Below are 17,684 nucleotides of genomic sequence, written 5' to 3' on the forward strand. Positions count from 1 at the left end.
TTCCTTAGGCATGTAACATAATCTGAAATCAGCAAGTGCTCAGTAATGACTTTAGCTATACACCTGGGATATGGAAACAGCAATACTTGTGATAATCACATATTTTAAAAACAAGTAAAAACATGCCCCTTTGTATATTTGTGTGATTTGAGTGGAATATTTTACAGTCTTTTGTAAAGAATTGTGGATCTCTGATATGTTTTCCCCAGGAGATGAGTGGGACTAACACACTTCCAGCAGGCAGCCAACTGGCACCAGGGCAATTTCTGAGGTCAAATAACAGTCCTATCCGAGCAACCTTTCAGGTGTTTGTAATTAACAGTAAAGCTTCTGATGTAGCTATGAAGTAAGGCGTCCCTGACTTCTGATTCAATACGTATTTCATTACAGCCAGATGGAAACTTTGTGCTATCAAACACCGGAACCTCAAAAACCATTTGGCAAAGTGACACAGCAAAAAAAGGAGGTTCCCACGTCACGTTGAAGCCAAATGGGAACCTGGTCATCTTCAGCAACGCTGGTGAAATGCTGTGGTCCTCTGGGTCTGAGAACGAGTCTGTGGAAAATGCTAAACTCACGCTGAATGATGATGGGCAACTACATATCATGGGGAAAAATAAAAAGGAAAATGACTGGAGTAGCATCTGGAATTCTCCTGATCCAGCATCGCTCTGATATAAAATGATAAAAATTCAGGAGTGACCAGTGTGTCTGAGACTAGCAGATTAGGATTCTTAAATGGTTATCTAGTTATCGGCTTTAGCACTGTGAACATGTTAAGTCAAATGATTTTACTGATGATCAAATGATGTACTGGTGATTAAATGCATTTAATAAAGACAAAAAAAAACAAAAAAAAAACATCCATAGTGTCATTTATCCAAATGAATGAATAAAATAAAATCTTCTTATGCCAACTTAGCAGTGACTTCTGCAAATCTAAATTAGTTTGCTATATCTGAATCCACTATAGGGGGGAAAGCCCTTCCCTGCTTTGCACAATATACAGTACATGGCATAGGCAAATTTATGTACGGTGTTTAGCAGATGCATTTGCCCAAAGCAACTTACAATGGCATCAACAAACACTGACATTACAATCCAAAAACTGTAAAATCAACAGTTTATAATAAAAACTAAATTACATTTAAATTAATTTAAATTGTCTAAAATTTAGAAATCAAAAGAAAGAACGACACTTTAACAGAGCATCTTGAAAGTGTAGGCTACAGACCTGTTAAAGCATCTAGCAGTGTGCATGTGTCTTTTTGCATTCAAGCATCCTGATATATTGGAGATTAGTTGATCTTCAATGTTTCTCTTATTGTTTATCTCGCATATTTTTTTAATTTCTTTTTACTATGAGTTAGTCATCAAGTTTGTATTTCCAGGAAGACAGATATGTGACGCCCACCTGAGTGAAAACCATGACCCCTATGGGTCTAGTGTAGTCAGTGCACGGACGGCACTGGGCCTGGGTGTCGTGAGTGGCCTAAGTGCCTTGCTGTTTTCACCTGCACTTAGTGGACGGGCTATAAAAGGGCTTCTCTCTCTCTTTCAGTGGGGCCCGCTTTCCTTTCACATAGGCACCATATGGCTTATGTATTTCATGGACACGCTCTATATTTCTTTAACTCACTCTTCTTATCTTAATGATAATTTTCTTCCTTTGCATTCTGATCTACTAGACGCTCATTACATCTATACATGCACGACATTGCACCAACATATCCTAGACAGGTATAACTGATTTGGTTTGATTACACTTTTCCAAGATAAATTATTAAATAATAGCAGATTGGGATTCTGAAATAGTGAAATATGTTGCACTGTTAGCATGAAGCTGAATGATTTTACCGATGATTGATGATTTGCTGTTGATCAAATGATTTACTGATAATTCAATGATTTACCGATGATTAAATGCATTTCATAAAATACATACCGGTACATAAACTCAACACACCGAGGAAGGGCCTGGGAATTCCTAGTGGCGGTATGTGGCTTTTTCAACTTCTATTTTACTACCAAACTAGTTACATTATGTGCTTATATGTATCGAGTAGCCGAGTCTTCCCTCTTCCACTGACTGCTTTTTTGTTTCCGGCTAACTTTCGTATATCGTCTGTCTAACTGCACCGGATCATTGAGCTCTGCCAGTGTCACACCACTCGCGTACGGCCAGGCCCTCAGTGTGGTAACGTGTGTGGTGACGTGTGTGTGTGCGCGTGATTGTGTGGTGCCATTACTTGTGTGTGTGCATGCGTGTTTGTGAGGCATTTGTAACCGTGGTGTTCAGTGCAGTGTGTGTGTTCACGTGTAGCCCTCCTGACCCTCCTTCCAGAACGCCCCCCTGTGGTAAGTCTCTCCTCCTGGTTTATGCTTTCCATCATACCCATAACAATCCGTAGGCCTACTTATTAACCAGTGTTTGTCACTCTCTTACAGCTTTGTTGAAAAGTAAAGAAGTTATTTATTTTTGTAAGTCTTTGTCTTCTCCTTGCACGAACCTGTGTATCTTGTGCTGGTGCCCTTTGGTTAGGCTCCAGTTCATCAATCATCAGTCTTTCTCCTAGGGGTGACTTACATCCCCTAGGTGGCGTAGTCGACACTTAAAAATCCTGATTGATACCCCGGTCCCGCAAAATATATATTTAACAAATATATATGTATATAACATTCGCAACATCGAATGCAACGTGTTAATTTCTGATCAGATAATTATATCCAGAGGAAAGTGGATTTTGAGGGATTCAGCTCCATAGGCCTCCATTCATTCTACACCACTCACGAATGCCCAAATGTGGAACCAGAATAGCAACGGCAACCAGTTCAGAAACAGAAAGTTTCCTGAGAGTGTAAGTTCTCCCCTTATTAGACATTCTCTGCTAATACCGACTACTTACCTGAAACATTGTAGAACAACTGGAATGCACAAAAGTCCTATAGGAAACGTTAGCTAGGAGGCAAAGTAGCAGCTTACAACACCTATATTTCACTTCAACTGTGGAGAAATAAGGTGAACAAATACACATTTATTGTTATTATTTTAATTGCATATTATGAACGCGCGGGGGCACCTTCGGCTTCCAATATTGACGCCAGGGGGCATGCGTCCTCGTTCGACGAGTTGGGTGTGAGACCGTGTTGGATGAGCTATGCGCATTTGATAGACATCCATGGCGCCCAATGAACAGATCTGGGCATTTTTTTCAAATACGAGAAAATGAACGTCTGGTTGCCAGACCACGTCTCATTTGAGAAGTGGTAGGCGCTAGCCAGGCTACAACTGTTAGGGAACCTTTTGGGAACGTTCCCTGATGGTTATATTAAGAATCCTTTTTTTTTATCCTTTAACTTTCTTTGGCCTACGCAATAGAAAAACATCATAGAAGTGATCAACGTCAAAAACATTTGACACAGATATCTATGATTTGACACCTTCGATATGTTTAGCGTTAAAGACGTCAATAGTCGGTTATAGTTATTCACACTCAAGAGTTACTATAATCTAGTTGTGTTGTAGTCTCATGTATCTACAGTAGTTACTCATTGGGCTACTCCTGGTCTGTTTCTGATTTTTTTTTTTTTTTTTTTTTAAATTTGAACAGGTTATCCAGATTCTTGGAGACAAGTTCCCTTATAAACTGATCTCGAAAAAGATTGACTGTGAGTGGCTGTATGATCATGAGCGTTATTGAACTTCAACAGTACCTTATAGATATAAATGGATAATTTTAACATGACTTTTTCATTTTTATAGTACCAGAATATCAAGGTGAGACGGATGACATCTCCATTCAGAAATGCAAAGAGGCAGCTAAACTAGTAAGTGCCAAACCTGTTTTATGTATTGTGCGTAGCCCTGAACTGAAGATACAAAAAGAACTACAAATCCATTTTCACCATGGTATTTTTCACAGGTTGATGGACCAGTCATTGTAGAAGATACCTGTCTGTGTTTTAAAGCTCTTGGAGGTCTGCCTGGGCCTTATATGTGAGTTTGTTTGTTTATTCCGCTGCACCGCACCCCCCGAAAGGAGGGTAGACCAAACACAGTTTTCTGTGAATATCTCGAACTTAGGGCATAGGATGATTTTTTATTTTTTTTCTCAAGGGGCCATGTCAAGCCATCCAAAGCCATCCCATACCCACTCATTTGAGAAATAGCGCCACCCAGTTGAAAATGATAAAGCAAGACTGAGGCTGACTGTTCAAAACGATGTGAAATTTGAAGTGTGTGATCATTATGCCATACAATAAATAAATATTTGTACATTTTGTGACCGTACACTACAGACGCACACACAAACATGTATAAACACACATGCGCCACATGCGCCACACACACAAGCAAACAGCTGGGGAAGGCCATCCAAACATGTCACAATGCGATGTGATTTAATTTTTTGGGGAGAATGTGCAGGACTTTGTGGCGGTCATATTTTGTGCCGCTTTGCGATACATCTAGTGATTGTTTTTGTTATTGTTATTATCATTATTATTATTTGTCAGAAAGACATTATTTGCATTCATCTCTTTCCTTGATAGTGCCGTTCCCCTCAAATCATTTTCTGTTTGTTTTTCTTGTGTAGAAAATGGTTTCTGGATAAGCTGAAGCCAGAAGGTTAGTAAGCTTGTTTACTCTTAGATAGTCTTGAGATATGACTGTGATGTAACATACCGGTAATCATTTTTAAACCATAATTTTGACTTCACCCAACCTGTTCTCTCTTGCTCAGGACTGAACAAACTCTTGGCAGGTTTCGAGGATAAATCAGCCTGGGCTTTTTGCACGTTTGCTTTCTGTGCTGGAAAAGACAAGCCTGTGCAGTTATTTAGGGGGAAAACTGAAGTAGGTATATTGCCATGGTCTACCATCAATCGACCAATCAATCAATCAATCAATCAATCAATCAATCAATCACATACACTATCAAGACAAAGGCTTGACATCCGGACATAAATCTATGTATCTCAAAATATGTGATGATATTCTACTAGATTCAGCAGCATGTAGACCACCGTTTGTTGGCACAAAATAACATTTTTGATCTTTGAAACTACACCACTTCCAACAGATCATATTTCCAAAATGTTGCTGTAAGCAGAAAACTGGATCACAGAAGGACATTCTGTAATATGTTTTTTTTTTTTTTAAATGTGATGTTGAAGAAAGCACAGAATTATCACAATTTTAGTATAAATAGAGGGTATTTCAATTTAGGCTATATTGGGTCAAACAGAAGTTCACTAATATAGCTAACCTAGTTGAACTTGTTTAGCAGAGGAAATACTTCAGATATGCATCAAATTAAGTAACAGCCTACTAACAACATTTTCAGATACAATTTAAACATGTGACTGATTAACTGATTAACCACTAAAGTTAACAAACATAGTCATAGTTCAAGAAGGTTTCATTTTTATATCTCTTTCTCTTTTAGTTCTAGTTTTAACTTGATATTTTAAGGAAGAATCCGCACACTTCAAGTCTTTCTTTAGTTCTAGTTTTAACAAAGAAATCTCCTCACTTTACTAGCCTAGGTGAACAAAGAAATTAGTTGGCAGTAAAACAAGGCAATGTGATTGGTTCTCCACACAGCATCCTTATCAGACACACCTATTCACATAATTATTATCTCCCCGCCAAGGAGGAAATGTTTTAATCGGGGTTTGTTTGTTTCTCTGTCTGTTCGCAAGATAACTCAAGAAGTTATTAATGGATTTCGATTACATTTTCAGGGAGGGTCGAAATGACTCAATTGTACAGAAGGCATTTATTTCAAAATCGTTTATTCCTGAGTTTAGGCTTAGCAATGTGTTTAGACATTTTGTCTGAATTTGGTTTTATATCTATTTTCTTTTTCTTTTTTTTTTATCACTGATCCAGTTGGTAACTAGGCTTGTTTTTTTGCTTCTTGTGTGATTTTGTTGTGTTTTCAGCTTTTGGCAGAGTGTGCAGTGAGTGTGACGGAGTGTGAAGGGATAGATGCACCTAGCACTGTAGATTTGGAAGATACAGAGGACCTCTCTCTTCAGGATCCTGGACCATTAGTGCTTCATCATGGGTCACAGTGCAACATCACAGTTCTGCAATGCTCATCAGGTAGTGGGCCTTGTATCTATCATTAGCTATACATGACCCATAAACATTTACCAATAACATGGTAGAAAGAACACTTAGGTCATTCCACCTCAATTCAACAAATGCCTTCTGCTTGACCATTTCAGATTTGCTCCAAAATTGTACCACGTTAGAGTAACCATTTAAAATATTAGCTTGATATACCTAATACATCCAGAGACAAATATTTTTGAACATGAATTGAGGTGGAATGACCCACTTTTGATACTGGGCTGTATTAGGTTGTGCATGCGTTGTGACTGCTACCTATGTGATGTTGTGCAACTCAACATGCATCTCTTTTCATCTTAGCTGTTCAGGTAAAGCCTGAAAAACAAATGAATACCTAATTTCATTTTGATCGTGTGTCCACACATTGTGTCTGTCAGCGTTAATGAGCGTTCTCCTTTTCTTTTTCCAGTGTGGCTGACAAGTTCCTTATTTGCCTAAGCCAACTGATGTGTCTGTTCACTGTTTGCTCGGTCTGTTGTGGGGAAACCAAGGGACAAATACAGTACCAGGAAGGGACCTACATAAAAATCAAGCAGGTAAGAGAATGATTTTTAACTGTTTGTCTGGAGCTGAATCATGACCCGGAATCCTGAATGTACAGGATGCTAGAATGTACAGCAGGTAAATGTTGGTTGAGGTGAATGGATGAATATGGCTCCAGCTATGCAGTCTAACATAGCAGCTCAAACCTCATTGGAAAAGGTCAAAATGTTCCATTACAACAGCATAATATAGCCTGCTGTTTGTAGAAATAGTCATGAAATAGAAACTTTGCTTCTTGAAACATTACTAACCTTACTAACCTCATGCTGGAATGTGTTGTATTGCTGGTGTATCACTCAACATTGGTTCACACACTGTAATTTCCCCTTGGGGATGAATAAAGTATATCTATCTATCTATCTATCTATCACTTGTGGTACCTAATATTTGTGTACCTTTTTCCTATAGACTTCTGTTAGCGGCCCTCCACTTCAATGCCAATGCAGACAGAGACGTAGCCAGGACGAACGATGGTGAGGCACGCTATGCAGTACGTTACCCCCGCTTTCGTAAGGGTGGCTGGGTTGTCCGACCCATAAAAGAAAATCCATGGTGAGCAGTTTCATTCAGTTCCTGAAGAGATTTTATTAGGTAACTCAATGATATAACTAGTTCTCTGAATGTGATCTCAATGTTTGTTTCCCTCATCAAGAATATGCATCGGCCCTGATGGTCTCACTGAGAGAGGGATACATGAGGTCACCACTGTAAATAGGCAAAATATACGACAATATATTTGCCCACTTTTATACGTGTTCTGTCTACGTCCGGCGCTTCGATGAGGTTGAATTGGACTGTAAAAATATCTGAGAAGTTAGATGGCAATTGTATTAGGAATTTCACCAAGAATCTGACTCCATTGTACCTCTAATACATTACCAAATAACTAGTTTGTTTAACTATGGTAGAGAATGGAATGGCACACTAAACTTTTAGAGATATGCAAACTGAGCGAGGAGAATTAACCATTTATTAGGCCTTCAGCCTTAGGTAAAAGTAAAGTATCAGTAATTATCCTTGAACAAAGGAACAAAGGAGAAAATGAACTTAACCTCAAAACAAAACAATAAACTTGGACTTAAACCTTAACAAGTTACCAAGTTACAATGCTACATACACCAGATAAACAATATATCAAATAATGAAAATAACAAACCCCATAAAGAAATCAAAAGATAGATAGGGAGAGAGAGAGAGAGAGAGAGGGGCAGAGAGGTCAGTGTGACCTCTTGCCTAGACCAGAGCAGAGCAGGAAGAGAAGAGAACCAAGCCAGAGAGTCACTGCAAGAACTTCTCTTTTTCATTCATCCAGCCACCCCCCACTCAGCAGGACCTCTTTACCTGGAAGTGGGTGTGGCGTCTAAAACTCTATAATATAGTTCTTAGTCCATAACCATGTACAAATATATTAGATTGCAATGAAACTGTGATTAGGCTGTTGCCCACATTACAAGTATTAATTCAAGACCAAACATGGATGTATTATCATTTGTCATGAAACAGATACATTTCAGTTTCCAACGTTAGTTCATCAGAGGCATGGAGAGGGGGAGAAGAGGTATGTCCGAGGGCTTTTTACCAAATGGCCGGCCACACACACAATGGGAACAGTTCAAATGCAAATAGATCACCTGGACACAAAGGAGTCTAGCTGTGAGGTCGTCTCCCCCGTCTTTCAAGAGGACTCATGCCTGAGAAAGTAATGTTACCCTAGACTCTTATGTATGGGAAAATAAGATTATCCTATAAACTCATATATGGAAAATAACCCAGCTTTACAGTCGCCCAGTTGACACTGTGAAGTCATTATCTCATAAGTGTCAAAAATGAAAGCTGGCTATCCATATTCACATATTTGTCCATAGTGTCCAAAGGAATCTCTCAGAGTAGTTTTGACATTAGTTGACCGAGCTTCTCCGGTCTGAAACAAGTTCTCAGGATCAGATGAGCATTGCTGTAGCGTGGAACATTCTTCTTCGTGTAAAAGCAATCTGGAGTTGAGCAGAATCGTGAGAGTACCGTCTGTCTGCTGTAACATTAGAATATCAATAGTCTTTTGCTTTTCGATGAGTTGGGCATGTATACAGGGAAAAGACAGGAAAGAGAGAAAGAGCAAAACAAACAAACCACTATACAAATTTCAAAATAAATGGAATTAAACACATTCTGGTGTATCTCAAATTGAAAAAAATGTTTCATAAGATAAATCATCTTTGTCACTGGCATTATTTGCATACTGAATACAAATCTATCAAGAAAATCAAATCAAATAATCAAAGAATGTATATAAATCATTGGTTAAAAGGAAAGCAAATTAGTTCATCCCAGCAGTTAAAATTCTTCAATTTAAATCATTAATCGAAATTTCACTTGTGTGTGACTGTGTGTATGTGCTTTATCACTTCTGACACTGTAAGAAGTCAATATTTTAGCTATAAGAATAATTGTACCACCAACATCTGTACTGTCTATGTGCTTTGAAGCAAAACATTTACAGAATCTATGCCCTTTTATATAAGCATACAACAAAGTCAGTATATAACATTTATCTTATACTTAAATGTGTAAATTATTTTTAGAGTGAGCATGAATGTTAGTACAACTGTCTACGTCCCCTTGGCAGAATTAATTTGGAAAAATGAAGTAAGCATGAGTCATCCCTGACTGTTAAGCCTCACAGCACAGAAGAGCTAGGCAAGCTCAACCCAGCACCCCGCCCTATAAGGCCACAATCAAGGAGGACAAACATGACAAGATTTATCAGATTTCATTAATGAGTTCAAAATTGAGTTAGTATCTCAAATGTCGGTACAATGTATTTGCTACGCAGTCAACTGCACATGGGCGTCCCCTTAGCAAACACATGGGTACAGGCATTCAAAATCCAACTCAATAGGGCTAAGTGTTAGTCAATAATCTGTAACATGCACACCTAAGGAGTTATCTCTTTATCAGGGGCTTATCTGTAGTCATAAAAGATTTTACCTCATATCCATAACTCTTTGGCTCATGGACCGTTTAACGACAACAATTTGTTTATATCAGACTAGGCCTAGTTTTTCACGCAGAGGCTCTTTTGGCTTGGTGATAACAACACTGGTATAAAGCAAGGATTATTTCGTTTGGCTAGCCCTCAAAATGAGTACATATCAAAAAAAAATGTAAAGAATAAGCATACTACTGGCATTGGTAGGTGCTCTCAAGCAGAAACACTTAAAGGTCTATCCCTCTACAGGGGCATACAACAAAGCCAGTACATATCATATCATCTTCAAATTAAATAAACAAAAACTCATTGTCTGGATATGTGACTAACAAATTTCTCATCAGAGAAAACAACCTCGAGAGGGCACTGTTACAGGTTATCATTAACTTGGAGATGGCTATGCATTGAAAGGTGTTAGGACCCGGCTGAACAGTCTAATTATCCGTGATGTCTCATTTTTAACTGCAGATTTGATCATAGTGAGAAGTTCATCTTGCAAACCGTTTTGTTGTTTGTGAGGCGGCTTGTTGTTTCGCTCGCGGCGCTTCAGGTAATATGGCGGAGGTTTCCCCAATCCGAGGGTCCAGCATTGTTGCTCGTCATGGCCCACTTTATGGCACGAATTGCAGAATCTGCTCGCTTTGGGTCTGCATTTGTGGCCTTGTCGTTTCTTGGTTAAGTCTTGACTTTTGGTGTCCATGCGTTGGACGGCCGCCATTGCGTATTCATCAGGTCCAGGAGAGACAGACCTCCTGGTGTTTGGATTGTCTTGCAAAACAACAATGTCTGCAGGGACCTCATTAGAAACATCAGCATCTCTCACATCAGAACAAGATTGCAAAATATGATCAGAAACAGCATCGGTGTTCACCGTAACATCTTTTGCATCAGTCATTTGCATTGAATTGCGAAGTGTTTCAAGTTCCTTCACTTTCTTTTGTAATAATAAAGACGCAAGGCCTTCCGCCATGTCCCCCTCATTGATCGTCCAGAAACGATATATTTCAAACTCGCTAGAGTGAATTGTGATCCCTCTACGTGCTAATTTGTCTAGTGTGAATTTTAATGTTGTTGTCCATGCAGATAATATCATCTTTTCAAGTTTTCCGTCCTTTATGAGGACCATAGCTGAGTGAGTTAGTTTTTCTGAATATTATGGTGAAATGTTAACATCAATAATGCGTGCGCTTTTGTCACACGTCTTCAAGAATGTTAAATTTACTCACCAAATTTCAGAGATCAAATCACTCACGATGACGATTCGCTGCTGTTGAGTAGAGACGTTTACATCTATTGTTTAAGGCGCGGACCGACGTAACTGGAATGCTTGTTTTAAAAGCAGTTTCAGATCACTAAAGGGATGTCACCAACTGTAAATAGGCAAAATATACGACAATATATTTGCCCACTTTTATACGTGTTCTGTCTACGTCCGGCGCTTCGATGAGGTTGAATTGGACTGTAAAAATATCTGAGAAGTTAGATGGCAATTGTATTAGGAATTTCACCAAGAATCTGACTCCATAGATATATTGTACCTCTAATACATTACCAAATAACTAGTTTGTTTAACTATGGTAGAGAATGGAATGGCACACTAAACTTTTAGAGATATGCAAACTGAGCGAGGAGAATTAACCATTTATTAGGCCTTCAGCCTTAGGTAAAAGTAAAGTATCAGTAATTATCCTTGAACAAAGGAACAAAGGAGAAAATGAACTTAACCTCAAAACAAAACAATAAACTTGGACTTAAACCTTAACAAGTTACCAAGTTACAATGCTACATACACCAGATAAACAATATATCAAATAATGAAAATAACAAACCCCATAAAGAAATCAAAAGATAGATAGGGAGAGAGAGAGAGAGAGAGGGGCAGAGAGGTCAGTGTGACCTCTTGCCTAGACCAGAGCAGAGCAGGAAGAGAAGAGAACCAAGCCAGAGAGTCACTGCAAGAACTTCTCTTTTTCATTCATCCAGCCACCCCCCACTCAGCAGGACCTCTTTACCTGGAAGTGGGTGTGGCGTCTAAAACTCTATAATATAGTTCTTAGTCCATAACCATGTACAAATATATTAGATTGCAATGAAACTGTGATTAGGCTGTTGCCCACATTACAAGTATTAATTCAAGACCAAACATGGATGTATTATCATTTGTCATGAAACAGATACATTTCAGTTTCCAACGTTAGTTCATCAGAGGCATGGAGAGGGGGAGAAGAGGTATGTCCGAGGGCTTTTTACCAAATGGCCGGCCACACACACAATGGGAACAGTTCAAATGCAAATAGATCACCTGGACACAAAGGAGTCTAGCTGTGAGGTCGTCTCCTCCGTCTTTCAAGAGGACTCATGCCTGAGAAAGTAATGTTACCCTAGACTCTTATGTATGGGAAAATAAGATTATCCTATAAACTCATATATGGAAAATAACCCAGCTTTACACCACCCTCAAAGAAGACAGCGCCATCCTGTCCACAGCTGCACCTGCCCCTTTCCACACAGCACAAGATAGACAAGGATGAGGCAGTAGCCCACCATCTTGAACGTCATTCACGTTTCAAGTCCTAATTGTTATTGTCTAATTTAATTCCTTATCTCCCCGCCTAGAAACCCATATGCCCATCGGACCACCTGCCTGTATGTAGGCTGTGTATAGGAATTGCCTAGATCGAACAATGGTGGTCAATCTTGATATTGATAATCCTGTTAACCTTCAACTAGTGCCAGGTACGCATCTACCTCTCGACAACAGATGCTGTCCACCGCCGACACCATAGCCTCACAGTGTCCACACAAGCACCTAGTCAACAAACCGTTTATCAGACACCAGAGAAAGTCTTGCCTCTATTACTAATCTAAATAAAAGTTATTCACAAAGCCTTTCAGACCTACTTTTAGTAAGGAGAAATGCCCACTCCTAAACTAAAAGTGAGTCTTTGTTGCTGTGGTTGACGTCATTACTCATGCACGAGCTTGATGAAAGTGACCACCTTGATTGGCTGGTGATTATAACGCGGGAATGATGGCAAAAACCTCCCCTACGATGACGAGTTGAGTGACAGGTGTCAGGTCTTAGCTGGTGAGAATGCGTGCGCTATGTCGGACTGTGAAGGATGGAAGATGATGAATAAATGGGTATAGCCTAAATTAATAAAGAGTAGGCTAAAGCAAATAGCCTAGGAGCATAATGAAACACGGACTGGAGCAGTAGCCTATATTTGCAACATGGTTTAAATGAATCTGTATGAAAGCACGTAGCCTACATTCGCGAAGAGGATAAACAATTTAATTTAATTTAGCCCTACAAGGACACGTTACATTTAGTTTACATGCAGTGGTGTTTTTTTGATTGTCGGTGGCGTTAATGCATCTCTTAGTTGCAATGCACAATGATTCCCTCGCATGACAGCTCCTGTAACCGCACGGTCATTTCACTACATCGCGACGTGAAATGCCACTAAAAGCCGTTTGTGAATAGGTCTTACTGAGTTAGGGGTCCTCTCGACTTCTTTTAAGCTGTCCTAGACTTAGGAGCTACTTTTAGGCTTAAAATGCTTTGTGAATTACTTTTAGTGAGAACAATTTGGAGTCCTAAAGTTAGGAGTGACACGCCCATTATTTTAGGAGTTTCTCCTAAATTCGCCAGTTAGGAGCTACTTTTAGCCCTAAAATTCTTTGTGAATACGGGCCCAGATCCGTTCATTAGGGCGCCACGGATGTCTATCAAAATTGTCTCTGCATACTGTAGCTCATCATCGTCTTGCTTTCTCCCCTGTTCTGTGATTGGCCACCAACATCAGGTGAAAATGGGGGCGTTAGTTTCCAGACTGCCTTAGCAGTGTGAAAGAAATCACTGCGCAAGGGGAACACCCAGGCTAAATAGGCCAGGTAATTTGTCACTTAACTAAATTAACAACACAGATAGAAACACTTGCCCAAGACATTTTCCTTCTTCCTCAACCATACTAAGCAGTTGTAATAATGTATTTACCCAGCAAGCAAATAACGTTCTGCTAACTTTCAGTAACGTTAGCTTTTGGTTCCCCTGTGGTTAGTTTTTCAGTAACCTACTAATAACTTGTAGAGAGCGTTATCTCCAGGTTGTCAAAAAAATGTACGTTCCCCTAATAAGTCGGCAGGCCAAGACCCTAAAAAAAACTTTTGATGGCATTTTTTGTTAAAAGTTGGCAACCATGCTAGAAGTTATTAGTAAGGTCTGAGGTTCCAGAATCCAGTGGTTGCCAAAATCATATTTCTAATTTAAGGTCAAATTTGAAGGTCAAAAAGTTGGAAACAATAGATTTGAATGGTTTGTCTTTTGGGGGGGCTCTATTTTCATGACATCCTTTTTAAAAGTTGGCAACCATGCTAGAAGTTACTAGTAGGGTCTGAGGTTCCAGAATCCAGTGGTTGCCAACATCATTTTTATAATTTCAGGTCACATTTGAAGGTCAAAAGGTCGAAAACAATAGATTTCATGGTTCGTCTTTTTTGGGGGGCTCTATTTTCATGACATCCTTTTTAAAAAGTTGGCAACCATGCTAGAAGTTATAAATAGGGCCTGAGGTTCCAGAATCCAGTGGTTGCCAAAATCATTTTTATAATTTAAGGTCAAATTTGAAAGTCAAAAGGTCGAAAACAATAGATTTCATTATTCGTCTTTTTTGGGGGGCTCTATTTTCTTGACACCCTTTTTAAAAAGTTGGCAACCATGCTAGAAGTTACTAGTAGGGTCTGAGGTTCCAGAGTCCAGTGGTTGCCAAAATCATATTTATAATTCAAGGTCAAATTTGAAGGTCAAAAGGTCAAAAACAATAGATTTTATGGTTAGTCTTTTTGGGAGCTTTATTTTCATGGCATTCTTTTTTTGAAAAGTTTGAAAGATTTTTTTGATAAATATTTATTTTTATTGATAAATAATTTGGATATATTGACTTGATATGGCCATTACTCCTTTATGCTATGAATAACACAAAATGTTCTCTCGAGAATATATTGCTAATGAATAACAAGAATGCTTCTTTATTTCAAGGCAAAATGTCAATGTCAATTCAAATGTCAATTCAGACTATCTGAATGTTTTTGTGTAACCCTATGGAATTTTGGTTATAAGTTTTGTTTTTATTTTGTTTATTTACAAGGAATGTGAATTCATAATGATCATATTGCAAATGTTAAAATGAATACTAATTCATAATGTTAATATTGTCATGTTTGAAATGTTAAAATGTGATAAATAAGAAAATAAGGTTACCTGCAAGAATAAATAAATAAGTTAGTTTAATTTACTTACCTTTTGATATGAAGCCAATCAGCATCCGGGGTGAGAGGTCAGGTTGGAGTAGGAAGTGGGTGAGTGGAGGAGAACGAGGAGAGAGAAGGAGAAGACACGAGTGTGAGAAGCCACGCAGTTAAGCTGCTAGTGGGAAACATGAGTGAAGTACGACGTTTAAAGTGAACTTTAGCATATACAAATAGACAAACAACCCGTGCGTCTTGTATGTGTATGTTAATGTGCTTTGACGTTATTATACCGGAGTTTGTGTCGTGTTTAATGTGGAAGGATTTGTGAATTCCAAACCGGCATTCACGCGAGTGGATAGAGAGCTAGTCAGCCCGAGTAGCTCCAATGACCAAGAAAGACTGCTAACGAGAGACCTGCTCGGTCCTCGTGTTTGTGGCTTTCGAGGACGCCCTCGCCTACCACATAAGCTACAGCCTCCGTCGGGAAAGACGACGCACCAGCCATATCACCAGCCCCACGCTGCGTGATGAAGGGGAGCGGACATCTTGCCCTGCGTGAGTTGTGTTTTTTTTTGTTGCGCCACGCGCGAAACAGCCATTTTGGTTTCTGGCTTCCACGAACCCAAGCCTCGATACAGGCCTGCACCTCGAACTTCTAAAATACTGTTTGGGTACCCATTATTTGCTATTTAGTTAGCCTTTACCGGCTATAGGTTTTGGGTTATATTTGCATTTGCAGTCTACTGTGTTTGTGCATTGATTAGCGTGCTAATGTCATTTTGAACAGCACATTTGAATGTGTGAATTCTATATTTGAAAAGTAAATTGTTAAACGTATTTGTGTTTGCATTTTGAATAATTCATGGTGATAATTAATAGTACAAGTGTTAAATGACTTTAAAAGGGGTTTATTGCATATCTTATTGAGAAGGTTAATGCTTTAAGAGTTTGAGTACATTCACACTGGTTTGACTTGATTAGTCTTATTTGAATATAAGCCTACATTTAGATAATAGTACATGCTTATAAGTGTAATAAAGAGTAAAAGCTTTATTATTGGTTTAGGACATTTAGAATAGTGTTAATTACCTATTTACGAAGCAGCATTGATTAAACCTTATAAAGAGATTGTAACTACGAATTCGGGGAGCGCACTCCAATTAACAGCCAGACAGCTAGGGGGCGCTACATAAAATGGGGGCTCGTCCGGGATGGGTTTAATTAGTGCTTAATTAGGTAATTAGTAATTTCTAATTAGCAGACAATTTAGTTTTCTCTCTTTTAGCTTTATATTAGTCACTCAAAGAAAATAGAAACTCAGCTTATTGAATAGTGAAATACAATCCTATTTGAACATGGATAGTCAGAGTAGACACACAGCATTAGTGAAAGAGCTCCAGGCATGGTGCCGTGGAGAGGGATTGGATGAGGCTTATTCCTTCATGGTGCTTGTTCCAGAAGGACTAGAGATCTCACAGATTGAAGAAACCATGGAAGTCATCAAAGTGTTTGGTCGAGTGCGCGTTAGAGGGCGTGCATTTAATGAAAAGCTGAACCGTTTAACTGTTCTATGTGAGTGCAAAGAGAAGGTAGAGCCTAGTAAGGTTCCCTCTGAAGTGTTGCCTATTGGTGGAACAGCGAAGTGGAAGATTGTTGTGGTGTCTGATGGTCCTGTGTTGTCTGAGAGTTCTGGGCTGAGTGAGAATGCTCCGAGCCCGCTCGAGAATTTGCTAGGGAATGTTGGAAATGGTAGTTCGGCTGAGTCTATTATTCGTGCAGTGACTGACTTACTAGGAAAGATGGAGAAACCGTCAGGTGAAAATAGTAGTTATCGTCGTTTGCGGCTTTTCTCTGGAACGTTGCCGACCCCAACTGGGGAAGAGTCATTTGAGCATTGGCTTGAGCATGCACACCTTATGGTAGAGGAAAGTGATTGCTCTGCTAAGGAGAAGAGGCGGCGCATAATGGAGAGTCTTAAGGGTCCTGCATTAGCGGTGGTAAAGGCTGTACGGACTGCTGACCGTGATGTTAGTCCGGCTCAATGTCTAGAGGCTATCGAAAGTGCTTTTGGATCTGCGGAGACAGGTGAAGACCTGTATTTTGCTTTTCGGCTGCTACAACAGCAACCGAAGGAGAAACTGTCTGATTACTTAAGGCGATTAGAACTTTCTTTGACCAAAGTGGTTCGTCGCGGAGGTCTTCCCCTTGACGGTGCGAATCGTGCTCGAGTCGAACAGCTGCTTAGAGGTGCTGTTCACTCAGACATGATGTTGGTTCAGCTTAAGCTTAGAGAACGGAAGGAAAGCCCACCATCCTTTCTTGAGCTTTTGAGTGAGATCCGCAATGAAGAAGAGTATGAGTCTTCCAGAATGAAGCTGAATTCATCTGTGCAGCGAGTCCATGCAAATGCTGATATGGATAGTAGACAGTTGGATATTCAGGCTTTGAAATTAGAAATGAAAGAACTTAAGTCCATGTTTGCTTCTATGGCCACCCAATCTTGCCAAACAGTTGCAGATAACAATAGTTCATAGAGGCATTATCATTAAGTTAGGTAAAAACTAAGTTAGGTTAAAAACTCCTTAGTGCATATGAAAGGCTTAATACTTTAAACAGGATCTAGAGTTAAGATGTTAAGATGTTTTAGTGTCTGATGAGGACATCTAGACGTTTAGTAAGGGGAGGATGTAACCCTATGGAATTTTGGTTATAAGTTTTGTTTTTATTTTGTTTATTTACAAGGAATGTGAATTCATAATGATC

At 39.3% G+C, this 17,684-nt stretch overlaps 2 protein-coding genes across 2 annotated transcripts; both read left to right on the top strand.

Moving 5' to 3' along the window:
• Window positions 1–3,602: 3,602 nt before the first annotated feature.
• LOC134102361 (inosine triphosphate pyrophosphatase-like) lies at window positions 3,603–6,557 on the top strand (the record flags this gene model as incomplete). The annotated part of the gene is made up of 8 exons (XM_062556445.1): window positions 3,603–3,669; window positions 3,764–3,828; window positions 3,924–3,997; window positions 4,596–4,627; window positions 4,743–4,855; window positions 5,947–6,109; window positions 6,440–6,447; window positions 6,549–6,557. Coding segments are annotated over 8 exons (531 nt in total), but the record flags the coding sequence as incomplete, so codon positions are not given.
• A 9,719-nt stretch (window positions 6,558–16,276) lies between these two features.
• On the top strand, window positions 16,277–17,455 carry LOC134102362 (paraneoplastic antigen Ma1 homolog). The gene has a single exon (XM_062556447.1). It carries the CDS (start codon window positions 16,277–16,279, stop codon window positions 17,453–17,455), a length of 1,179 nt encoding a protein of 392 aa, XP_062412431.1.
• Window positions 17,456–17,684: the final 229 nt, after the last annotated feature.

Source organism: Sardina pilchardus, chromosome 15 (genome assembly GCF_963854185.1).
Source record: "Sardina pilchardus chromosome 15, fSarPil1.1, whole genome shotgun sequence".
NCBI classification, from domain to species: domain Eukaryota; kingdom Metazoa; phylum Chordata; class Actinopteri; order Clupeiformes; family Clupeidae; genus Sardina; species Sardina pilchardus.